The 13,223-nt window shown below is 32.4% G+C and overlaps 1 protein-coding gene across 1 annotated transcript in view; it reads left to right on the top strand.

Moving 5' to 3' along the window:
• Positions 1-12,874, top strand: part of LOC114938581 (glutamate receptor ionotropic, kainate 2) — a 210,933-nt gene extending 198,059 nt beyond the window's left edge. The window contains exons 18-21 of the mRNA XM_085487905.1: positions 3,994-4,094; positions 5,676-5,856; positions 10,674-10,995; positions 12,811-12,874. Coding sequence (XP_085344031.1) covers positions 3,994-4,094; positions 5,676-5,856; positions 10,674-10,995; positions 12,811-12,817 — 611 coding nt within the window. The 3' untranslated portion in view covers positions 12,818-12,874. The remainder of the gene's footprint in view (positions 1-3,993; positions 4,095-5,675; positions 5,857-10,673; positions 10,996-12,810) is intronic.
• The last annotated feature ends 349 nt before the right edge of the window (positions 12,875-13,223 follow it).

The following is a 13,223-nucleotide window of genomic DNA, read 5'->3' as shown; positions in this document are numbered from 1 at the left end:
TGTATAATTTTTATTCAAGTTCTATATATAAATTATCTATATATAATTTTTATTTAAATATTATATATAAATTTTATATAATCACACAGAGAGAATTTTCTCTTATTGTTAGAATTTACCCTGAAAATCATAGTAATCGTGCAACAATGTGGCATTGGAAAAATTTTATAAGAGTTTCTCTGATTAATATTTACCACAATAAAAATATTAATATGTACATAGTAAAATTTACTAAGAATTTACTATGTACGTATTAATATTTTTAATATTTACCACAATAAAAATATTAATACGTACATAGTAAATTCTTAGTAAATTTTACTATGTACATATTAATATTTTTTTGTGGTAAATATTGATCAAAGAAACTCTTATAAGATTTTTCGAATACCATATTGTCGCACAATTAGCATGATTTTCAGGATAAATTTGAAGAGAAAATTCTCTCCGCGCACATTTAAATTAAAAATGATATAATACCCAATTTATTCGACATTTCTAATCGATAGAGCGAGATATCGCTGCACATGTCATAAAGATAAAAGAGTAGTCGAGTTTTGCTCAAAATCCAATTAACGTCTCCAAGAAACTCTTATAAGATTCTTCGAATACCATATTGTCGCACGATTGCCATGATTTTCAGGATAAATTTGAAGAGAAAATTCTCTCCGCGCACATTTAAATTAAAAATGATATAATACCCAATTTATTTGACATTTCTAATCGATAGAGCGAGATATCGCTGCACATGTCATAAAGATAAAAATGTAGTCGAGTTTTGCTCAAAATCCAATTAACTGTCTCCAAGAAACTCTTATAAGATTCTTCGAATACCATATTGTCGCACAATTAGCATGATTTTCAGGATAAATTTGAAAGAGAAAATTCTCTCCGCGCACATTTAAATTAAAAATGATATAATATCCAATTTATTCGACATTTCTAATTGATAGAGCGAGATATCGCTGCACATGTCATAAAGATAAAAATGTAGTCGAGTTTTGCTCAAAATCCAATTAACGTCTCCAAGAAACTCTTATAAGATTCTTCGAATACCATATTGTCGCACGATTGCCATGATTTTCAGGATAAATTTGAAGAGAAAATTCTCTCCGCGCACATTTAAATTAAAAATGATATAATACCCAATTTATTTGACATTTCTAATCGATAGCGCGAGATATCGCTGCACATGTCATAAAGATAAAAGAGTAGTCGAGTTTTGCTCAAAATCCAATTAACGTCTCCAAGAAACTCTTATAAGATTCTTCGAATACCATATTGTCGCACGATTGCCATGATTTTCAGGATAAATTTGAAGAGAAAATTCTCTCCGCGCACATTTAAATTAAAAATGATATAATACCCAATTTATTCGACATTTCTAATCGATAGAGCGAGATATCGCTGCACATGTCATAAAGATAAAAGAGTAGTCGAGTTTTGCTCGAAATCCAATTAACGTCTAGCTCGCGCGACCTTGCATTCCATTCGCTCATTTATCTTTGGGCACCGCCAACTCTGCGAATTTCCGGATTCAACGAGAGAGAGTCTCTTCGAGAACGATGAGTTAACGGATAATTGCCAAGTGTTTCGCGAGAACCCGTCGTCCTGCGCTGAGAAGGAAACTTGGGAAAGGGTATATCTCTCGACGCGAGAGAGCAGAGAGAGAAGTTCCTCTTCAACCGCGAAAACTTGAATTGGCCTGTAGGCGCACAATGTCGCGCGCGACCCAACTCCGGTTTGCGACTCCTCGCCTTGATATCGTTTTCGGGGCGAAATAGGCGCGAAGCCGCGGCGATATCAGCCCCGTGCGCGACAAACTTTTGTTCTTCCGGCGACAGTAAGTCCGGACTGTCGTCGTAAATCAGGTGTAGTTATGCAAATCTACTCTCGCAACCCTCGCCGGGGATTCCCGGCTCAGTTGCCTAGCTCGACTTCGCCTACGATAAGTGGACACTTTTTAGCTTCCGAAATGCCTCCTCCCGTTTTTACGTATACACTTTGTTCCTCATTCTTTTTCCCCGGCCCGAGATATATAGCTGGGAAAGTTTCTCGCGGGGATATAAGGAATATTTGCCGACATAAGTGAATGTATTTCACGCCAACTTATTTTATCTGGCTCTTTGATTTGATTATGTTTCATTTTTTTGTTTCGTATACACACTGAAAAAAAATTACTAAATTAATACATATTTCATTCAATACTGCCAAATAAATCATTTATTTGAAAAGGATTTTCTTACATATATCAAATAAATATTTTTCATATTAAATAAATATTGTTAGTTTTAAATAAATTATTTTGGCAGTATTGAAATAAATACTTATAAGAATTAACTAAATTTTTTTCAGTGTATAAATTAGAGAAAAATAAATTACTAAAGCGAAATAAATTGAGGAAAATAAATTTTATAAATAAAATTTTGTGTAATATTATAGTAAAACATTATTATGGATATAATAGCTACGAAAACACGATTTAATTTCTCTCATCGGGAAATCTATATGAGAGAAATTGAAAACTCTTCGTCTCAAAGGCAAACTTGCTCGAAGCGAACTTGGCGCACTGTATTTTCAACCAACGAAGTGAAAACTTATCTCTGATCATATGAAGAGGAATATTGGCAACTTCCGACAAAGTTGAAGTGTTCCATTCAATCTCATTAAAGGCAGTTTTTCCGAATTATATATATATATATTTATATACCAAATCACTTACTTTTTGCGCGTTTATATATTTATTAAATTTAATCTCGAAATAGCATACGAAATTAAGATATTCGGTAATTTTTAAATGAAAAGAAATATTGACAACTTCTGACAAAGTTGAAGTGTTTACTTTATTAAAGAGAATTTTTCTAATTATATATATGTATATACCTAATTACAATTTTGCGCATCTATATTTAATTATCAAATTTAATAATCCTGAAGTAAAATACCAAATTAAGATATTCGACATTTCTTAATTCTCTGCAATCTTATCATCTCGATTTTAAAATATCGGTGCACGGAGAGAATTTTCTCTTAGAATTTACCCTGAAAATCATGGTAATCGTAGGATAATATGGATATATTGGAAGAATTTTATAAGAATTTCTCTGATTAATATTTACCATAATAAATAATAATAATCGATAGTAAATTTTACTATGTATATATATAGTAAAATTAATCGAGTATATTTTATTGTGGTAGATATTAATCAGAGAAACTCTTATAAAATTCTCTTATAAAATTCATATTATCCTACGATTACCATGATTTTCAGGGTAAATTCTAAGAAAAAATTTTCTCCGTGTATACATAATGCTGTCTAAAAAATGAGAATAGAAAAACATAGCAACACACGTTGCAACATAAATCAACCGATAAGATACAGAAACAGATAGTTCCAATCTTACGAATAATCTTGCGAAATTTCGCGAAAACAGTCATTAATTACGAGTGCGTACTTCAACTTCCGCATACTTGCCACCCTTTCCATCGTGAACTAAATTTCGCGCCAAGCGCGTAAACACCCCACGTGGTTTATCGTTTTTGCACGTGACTTCCGCATCGCAATAAATACAAATACCCGGCCGTTTATCAGCATATATGCATTTCCACGCGCAGAACACACACTCGCATCCCTCCTTAGTTTTCCTCCCCTGGTGAAACGACGAAAAGGCGATCGATCTGAGAGAGGGCGAGCTTCGCTTAGATATTGCGCGCACGATTTTCCGTGGCCAAGAACTTTTTTTATTTCTTTTTTCCACCCTTCTTCTCCTTCCTCTTTTACTCTTTGCCCTCTGATCTCCGGCGAACTAACGAAGACGAGCAGGGATGGAGGAAGGAGATACGAGAACGGATTCGCGAGATGGAGGATAAACAGCCCGTATTTCGTGATCGCCGACAGTATTTCTTCCTCTTTTTCTCTTATGGCAAAATTATAGAAGGGATCAACCCTCCCGGCATTAAAATAACGAGCTTCCGGTTTTGTCATTTCAGGCGGTGTCTTCGTCGTCCTACTCTGCGGTCTCGCGCTCGCGATTCTGGTGGCGATCCTCGAGTTCTGCTGGAACTCCAAGAAGAACGTCCAATCGGACAGGGTAAGTTGAGCAAAATGCCGACAGGACGATACTTATTTACACAGGATTTTATTTTGCGCTTCGCGTGTGAACGTGTTGCATGAGTTGTACTTTCTCTCGATTGACCGAGGTCGTTCGAGTCTCGAACTATTAAATAAAACAATAATCAAATTCTAGTATTTGCAATTTTTTTTTGTTATTAGTACATAGCATTTTGGAGACTGGCAATGAGTGCAATATAAGAATATTTAACTATATATAATATTATATAAGAATATTATGTACATAGTCAAGTTTACTAAGAATTTACTATGTACATATTAATATTTTTATTATGGTGAATATTAATCAGAAAAATTTGCAATTTTTTTTGTTATTAGTACATAGAATTTTTGGAGACTGGCAATGAGTGCAATATAAGAATATTTAACTATATATAATATTATATAAGAATATTATGTATACATAGTCAAGTTTACTAAGAATTTACTATGTACATATTAATATTTTTATTATGGTGAATATTAATCAGAAAAATTTGCAATTTTTTTTTTGTTATTAGTACATAGAATTTTGGAGACTGGCAATGAGTGCAATATAAGAATATTTAACTATATATAATATTATATAAGAATATTATGTACATAGTAAATTTTACTAAGAATTTACTATGTACATATTAATATTTTTATTATGGTGAATATTAATCAGAAAAATTTGCAATTTTTTTTGTTATTAGTACATAGAATTTTGGAGACTGGCAATGAGTGCAATATAAGAATATTTAACTATATATAATATTATATAGTATTTGCAATTTTTTTTTGTTATTAGTACATAGAATTTTGGAGACTGGCAATGAGTGCAATATAAGAAAATTAATTATATATAATATTATATAAGAATATTATGTACATAGTAAATTTTACTAAGAATTTACTATGTACATATTAATATTTTTATTATGGTGAATATTAATCAGAAAATTTGCAATTTTTTTTGTTATTAGTACATAGAATTTTGGAGACTGGCAATGAGTGCAATATATAAGAATATTTAACTATATATAATATTATATAAAAATATTATGTACATAGTAAATTTTACTAAGAATTTACTATGTACATATTAATATTTTTATTATGGTGAATATTAATCAGAAAAATTCTTATAAGATTCTTTTAATATTAAATTCTAAGAGAAAATCCCCTCTGTGTATAAAAAATTAGTTCTTGAGCAAAAATGTTCACGGGGATCGTTTTTAACGAAAAAGAAGACAAATTTTCCTACTCCGTGTACACGCGGAATGTTGATGCGATAAGTCGTACTCGCGCAATCAAAGGAACGACATCCGGAGCAACGAGCCTGATGAACGACCTCGCTCGACGGAGAGAGAAATCAGCCTCTTGCATGCGTTCGGTCTCTCGTCTGATCGTCTCGTGTGTATTGTGTATATGTTTTATGTCTCTTGGTGTATGTTGTACCTGTCGTATCGGCGCCTGTTCCTTGGACCTTGGTAAACACGCGCGTGCATCTCCCGACTCGTCTCTCTATCTCTCTATCTCACTCTCTCGGCCACCGTTTAACCGATCCACGACACAGTCCCTCTGCGCCGAAATGGCCTCGGAATTGCGATTCGCCGTCCGCTGCGGTTCCCGCCAGAGGCCCGCCGCGAAGTCGCGCAATTCCGAACTGTCCTACAGAAGGAGAACGCGGCTCTGCTCCGCGGCGGAACACGAGGAGACCACCTACATACCGAGCATCGAGTTCCCGCGATTAAATGGTGTAAGTCTTGTCCCGCATGACGGGGGCTCCCGCGACTCGTCTCAATCGCCGTCTTTGAGGATAACGCTCCATTTTTGTTTCACATGTTTTCGAGGGGAGAAGGCTCAACAGGATGTCTAAATTAAATTTCAGGTTGTAATATGTACTGGAAAAATTATTAAATTAATAAATGTTTCAATACTGCCTAATCAATAATTTATTTGAAACAAATAAATATCTATCTGTTTTGAAAAGGATTTTCTTATCAAAAATGTCAAATAAATGATTTATTAGGCAGTTAAAATTTAACTGTGCAGGGTGTCCAGCAGACTCAATGAAAAAAATTCCCTGATTTTTTCAGATTTTCCAAGACCAGAAATTAATTCTTTCCCTGACTTTTTAATATTATTTTTTCCAAATATATAATTTGCATATATCTATATAATAAAACAATATTAAATCATGAAATCCTTGAGATATTGCCAACAATGAAAAGGTTCAGAAGTGAAAAAAACAAAAATGTAAATCTATTATATAATCTGCATAATCAAAACAAACATGTCATGCACTATAAACTATTTAAATAATCACCTTTTTTATTTATATTATATCAAATTTTTATCTTTATCAAACACATCGAAATAAAATAACACGACGATGAAAGTATAAATTAACGACACACGCTGTAGATGAATCGATTTTTAACAACACAGAAAATTAGCGTACTGACAATCAAGGAGAAGTTTATATTTATTTAATACAAAATTTCAATTATTAAGCCAAATGTAGAATAATATGAAAAAATAGATAAATAGTAAAATTTCTTGACTTTATCCTGACAATTCCAGATTTATAAAATTCCCTGACAATGCCCGGTTTTCCAAATTTTCCTGACCGCTAGACACCCTGATTCTGTTGTGATAAATAATTTAATAAATAATTTAATAAAAAAAATTTTGATAGGACATCTAAAGTATTTATTATTTTTTATTTTATTTTTTTTTGCTGCTTTTGAATTTTTTGTTTCTTAGATTTTTTGTTTTTAAGTTTCTTGGACATATTAAACCTTTTGAGGATGATACATGTTGCAATCTAAAATAACGTTAATATGATGGCATAATAAAATGTTTTATCATGAGAAGACACCTAGTCTAATAAATAATTAATTTTAGCTTTATGACTCGAATTTTTTTTCATCTAATACTTATTTTTTATTTTTCCAATTATCATACAATACAGAAAAATATTTTTTGAAGATTCTGTGGGCGGGCCAAAAAATCCCTTATTGTCTCTTCTCCTTTCACACGTTAGTCAATTATGCGACATTATTCTTGTTACAAACTGCATATATTCTGCTTCTGTTTTATCTTTCATTCAATTTGAAAAAAAAAAAATAATTTTAATAATAACGCCCCAACTGCTCGAGCAATTGTGGATTCTATTCAACAACTCGTGAGGAATAAAAAAATTGTCATTGACGTCTTTATTCGCGAATAAAAGTGGCGTAACAATCAAGGAAAGATACAAACGCGAAGGTAGATTATAGGAGCTTTCCGAGAAGAGCCGATTGCTGGTCGCGGAGAGAGCGATACTCATTCCACGGTAATTCAATTTCCAAGCAAAGCCAATTCCGACCTCCGGATTTCTCTCGTCTTTTGTAGCGAGAAAATAAGAACCCCCTAAGAACTATACGCATGCATAGTCACTCGAAAATTCAGATTCGCGCGATAATTTGCATTACCGTGCTGAGAGTACAGCTTCCAAGGAGCCCGAACATTCCTCCATATTTTTATACAGAGCTCTCAAAATCAGAAAAATGACGGATAATCGAAGAATATTGTACACATCTCGACAAGGGAGTACAATTATACAAACGTCAATTAATTTTCTTCTCCTAAGAATTTCTCGCATTATTCTACACGTCTTTCTGTAAAATGTTATGATAATTTTTGGATAGCTCTGTTGAGTTAATTTTTTGATTTTCGAGACTCCTTTAAATGTGCAAAAAATATATACATATATATATATTATATATATATATATATATATATATATATATATATATATATATTATATATTATACATTATATGTATATTATATATTATATTAATTATATATTATATATATTTCTGTTATAAATATGTAATATATATATATATATATATATATATATATATATATATATATATATATATATATATATATATATATATATATATGATATATATGATATATATTATATTACTGAATTATTAATCAAATATATATTATATTACAACAATATGTTTTTTTATTATCGCACGTTTGTACCTCTCGCAGTTTTGAGAGAATTGCCTGCGGTGTCACGTCTCAAGGATTATACATATATCACACGCTTACAATTGCAATATACACACACTTAATTACATGCGTAAACTTCTAACAATAATAACGTGCGTTCTACCTTCGAGCTTAATTTAATGGAATTTCCGTCGGGAATGATTTGGCTTCATGATAACACAATATAATATGTGATTGATGCGGAAATAAACGTATAAAAGATACATAAATGAGATTGACGTCTGACGTATCTTTTATACGTTTATTTCCTTTCGTCGAATGATGTAAGTTGCTCGTCAATGTTGCTCGTCTTAAAAACTTGTGAGGAATATATTATGCTCTGAAAGTTGCATCCGTTCGATACAATATTATTATCCCGTATGAAAACTTGCAAGAGTATACTTTCGTGAGCATTACAGCCTTGAAAATGAAATAATTTTTTAAAAGATCGCGAGATACATTTTTTTGAATTGCATTTTCTCGAACTCATAGATCATAGCATTCTTTTTTCTTTCATATTTAAAATATCAAATCAACAATTGAGAAATTGAAAGAGAGAAATTGAGAGAGAAAAACTTATTATAATTTTGCGATAATATATATATAATTTATTTTATATAAAGCTTTTATAAAAAAAAATTGTATAATTTTGTCATTTTTAAAATTAATAAAAAATATTTTTTCTTCCAACTCTTTATTTTTTTATATTTATTTCCTTTTAATGCTACTAATAATGCTTTGTTTTAGTCAAAAAGAGTTATAATCAATCATAAGAAAAAATTCTAGAACTATTTGCGTAGGTATTTTTCTCGCGATTAAATCTAATCTTTCCATTCCGTGTACGATAATATTTAAGTGACAAAGATTAAGATGGGCGATACCTTTTATTAGCAGCGAAAATTTCGTAAGATATTAACACACTCCAAAGTAAATTTCCGCGTGACAAGAACGATAATGTATCGTTCTCTCTCTATCTCTCTCTCTTCATCTCTTTCCACTTTGACATCTTGTCTCTTCCTCTCGTCACGCAGACTTTTCCACTTTAAAGTTTAATTACGATCATGCCAAAGTAGGATTAGCGACTCAATCGACGGATCCATCTGAAACTGTTACTTCTGCAATTCCAACAACGTTTCTCTACGTAGATATGTGATGTAACTTTCAAAGAGTTATATTTGCCACAATGACGCAGATTGATCAATTACAAATGTCAATTCTATTGAAAAACTCTTCAATCGTATTTACTCATTCTGTTCTTATTTATCGAAACGTAAATAGAAAAAATAATTTTTTTTTTGACAATTTGTTATTTGACGCGCGATGTAAATTTTCGTGCATACGATCGAGTAATTGCGGAATGTTCGCGAAATCAAACGTACGTATTGTGTCGCATAAATACACACGTGGCTTAACTATACATCTAACAGTAATTAACTCATACTTGTGCGCCGTTTGTCGCTGACATATACAACGAATATGCGACATCCGCATTGTCGAGAAAATTCAATTGTATTCAAGCGAAGATTGCGCATTCTGAATTCCAATAAACCACATCGACTGTATTATTCTGTCTCCGTTGATTTTGCATACTCTCTCTCTACTCATTATCTGTCACATTATCACAGTTGCGTGCTTGTCAATTTTCGCGATTACTTGTAAGTTTACAATTAAAAGAATTTATCTATTTATATGTAGATATGAAAAATATTAGTAATTGTCTATCGTATATTTATATTAATCTGCAAACGTGAAAAATAATATTGATTTTGAAATAATTTTTATTCATATAATTTCAAATTTAATTCTAAGTATTTTCAACTAAATTATATATAAAATAAGTATAATTATATCAATTATTTTATTTTGATTTTTGTAATGTAATTATTCACGTTTTCCAACGTTTCTGTTAATCAGATTTATTTCTCAATTTCCTAAAACGTACGTAAAGAATTATAACAGTTCTCTAAGATGCTCTTAAAAGCGGTAGTATTAGCTCTTAAGCTTTCTGCATTTAATGATCTTGTTGCCATTAACGTTAGAAATTATTAAGTAGTTAGTCACGTGAGCACGTATTAACCTGTAATTATTTTTTATTTTGCAATTACCAACATATAAGATGACTAGACAATATTCGCAAGGTGGCTATTCGCTTTTATGAGTCGCTCCACCTTCATATAGCTGTCTCTTATCCGGCAATATATCTGCGTATATATCGTAATAATAAGCTAACTCGCTTTATTCCATTCTAAAAACGTGATCTGAAAGCTACATTCCAAAATTCCTGACAAACAAAAATTGTCACGTGCTGCTCATTTCAAATAGACAACTCTAAAGGCGTAGTTATATCAACGCGACTTAATGATAACCTTTTGTCCTCTCTTTCCTTTTCTTTTTTAATAACTTTTAACAACTTCCCGTAACTTTTAATAACTCGTCTGTGACTACTTGCGAAAGTCGACTCCTCGCCTATCGGTCCGCGATACAGCTAACACTTTGCCCTTATACTTGTTCCTCAGCAGGAGGGTGGTGCGTTGTCGATGACGGAGATGAAGAAATCATTGAGCTTCGATCAGATGCCCCATGGCGGAAACACCTAGCACAGGCCTCATCCTCACCTTCGTCGTCAGCAACAACAGCAGCAGCAGCAGCAGCAACAGCAGCAGCAACTTCAGCAGCAGTCGCAACAACAGCAACCACAACCGTGCAAAGCCACTCCCACGCACACGCGTCACACACACTGCCACTCACATTCACACCTACACAGCCACCATGCGCACAAACACCAAGCACCTCCGCCGAGGCAGAGACGGGGGTCTTCGGGCATCATCTTGGGTCAAGGTACGATTGTGTCTATCGTCGGCCGCGAAATACCGATTATACCGTATCCTATTATGTTTGCTACGTCGAGCACGTTGATCGTTATGGTTAAATTTACATGGATTAATTTCAAACGTGAGTATAGTTGTGATAAACTCAGTAGAGAAGAAAAAAGGATTGTAAATTTAAGTTGAGTATTTTTTTCTCTCTCTTCCTATTTCGAAATGTCAAAGAATTACTTTTTTTCTATCTATAACGAAAAATGGGTTATTAAGAAATGATTTTTTATTTTTTTCTTATTAATCTTTCCAATTTCTTTCTATTTTATTAGAATTTTTCTATAGTCCTAACTATGTTTTTTATTTTCTAAATTTTCTTGTATTTATTAGCAGCGTTATTTTTTCATAATTTTATGATCCTCATTTACAATTTATCAGTTATTTGTATATACTGAAAAAAGTTATTAAATTAATAAATATTTATTTCAATACTGCCTAATAAATCATTTATTTGAAACAAATAAATATTATCTGTCTTGAAAAGGATTTTCTTATATCAAATAAATATTTTTCAAATCATGAAATCAATATTATTAGTTTCAGATAAATGATTTATTTGGCACTATTGAAATAAATATTTATTCGAATTTAATAAATTTTTTTAGTGCAATAACTGTTCATGTTTAAATTTGCAATGTACTCTCTAAATTTCTTGAAGTGGAATCTCACTCCAAAAGAGTGCGATTCCACCTCTTCGGAGCAAGATTCTATTCCAAGAAGATTAGAGAGTATTTAAAAAATATTTCGCGCCGCGGTATATTTTTTTTCAATTAAACTTTAATTGAAAAAAATATTTTACAAGCTCAAAGAATTAATTATATCGATGGAGGGCAAATACAGAGTGTATCTGAATGGTCTGTACAAACTTTGGGAATAAGTTCTAGAGACCAAAACAAGAAAATGTCATATAAACATAGGGGCGAAAACGCTTGTTTATGTAGAATTATGATGGTTCAGGCACAAGCTCTTCCTTGGACTCAAATGAAAGTCATTTTCAGCATTTAGTATAACAAGAAAAGAAACCGTCATAACTCTAGGAAGAAACATTTTCGACCCCATGTTGATAAGTCATTTTCTGCTTATTTTGGTCCCTGAAACTTATTCATAAAGTTTGTACACTGAGAGAATTTTCTCTTCGAATTTATCCTAAAAATCATGATAATCATGAGACAATATGGTATTGAAAGAATTTTCTCTAATGAATATTTACTACACTAAAAATATTAATATCTATACCACAATAAGATATAAATAAAATATGTTCGATTAATTTTATTATACACATAATAAAATTTACTATGTTCATATTAATATTTTTATTGTGGTAAATATTAATCAGAGAAATTCTTATAAAATTCTTCAATATCGTACTGTCCCACAAATAACCCTTAACTGGTATCGTCAAATTCACTGACTAAACTGGCATCGTGGGGTCATTTGAAACCCCAACATAAAATACTTTCTCATTAGTGGGATATTATTATAGATTTTTATGGTTATTCATTTGATTAAATAAAACAATACACTCTTCCAAAGACATCAATCAATAATATCAGTCATTGATTGATGTGTTGTTAAATAATTACATAACTTGTCTAAAATCACTATAAGAAAATTAACATTAGTTTTTACACCTCTTGGGTCATTTTGATACCAGTTAAGAGTTAACTTGACTTTCAGGATAAATTCTAAATAAAGAAAATTTTCTCCGTTCAAATATATTCATCCCAATGACGACTCGAATGAAACTGAATGATTAACCGCTGTGCTACGTTAGGAGGTGACCATCCTGAGAATATTCTCTGGAGATTCGACTGCGACCTAGCGGGTGAACCGGATGTAGTAATTTCTCCGCCGCCTCCACCGCCACCGCCACCCTCGGCCACGGTCTCGAGGACCACGACCCTTTGACCAATACTCGAAGAGGTGCCGACAGGTGTGCCCGCTCAAAAGGAGCTGTCCACGCAGGCCTCGGTGGTCATCAACGTAATCGATCAGAAGGAGACCTGCTTATAGCACATATAGTCGCCGGAGCGAGTTGGTAAACCGCAACGAGGGCCATCCCGCGCCGACGACGATGATCGGATCATCATTGATTGAGAGCGTGCCGACGAGAAATCGAAGGCTGAGAACGATCGATCAATCGGACGAGAGAACTGCAACGGTTCTTTTCTTTTATCTTCCCTTTTT

This window comes from Nylanderia fulva, unplaced genomic scaffold (assembly GCF_048542155.1).
Source record: "Nylanderia fulva isolate GAGA-0341 unplaced genomic scaffold, ASM4854215v1 Scaffold11, whole genome shotgun sequence".
NCBI lineage: Eukaryota > Metazoa > Arthropoda > Insecta > Hymenoptera > Formicidae > Nylanderia > Nylanderia fulva.
The sequence above is the reverse complement of the archived record's forward strand: the minus strand, read 5'-3'. Positions and strand labels throughout refer to the sequence as shown.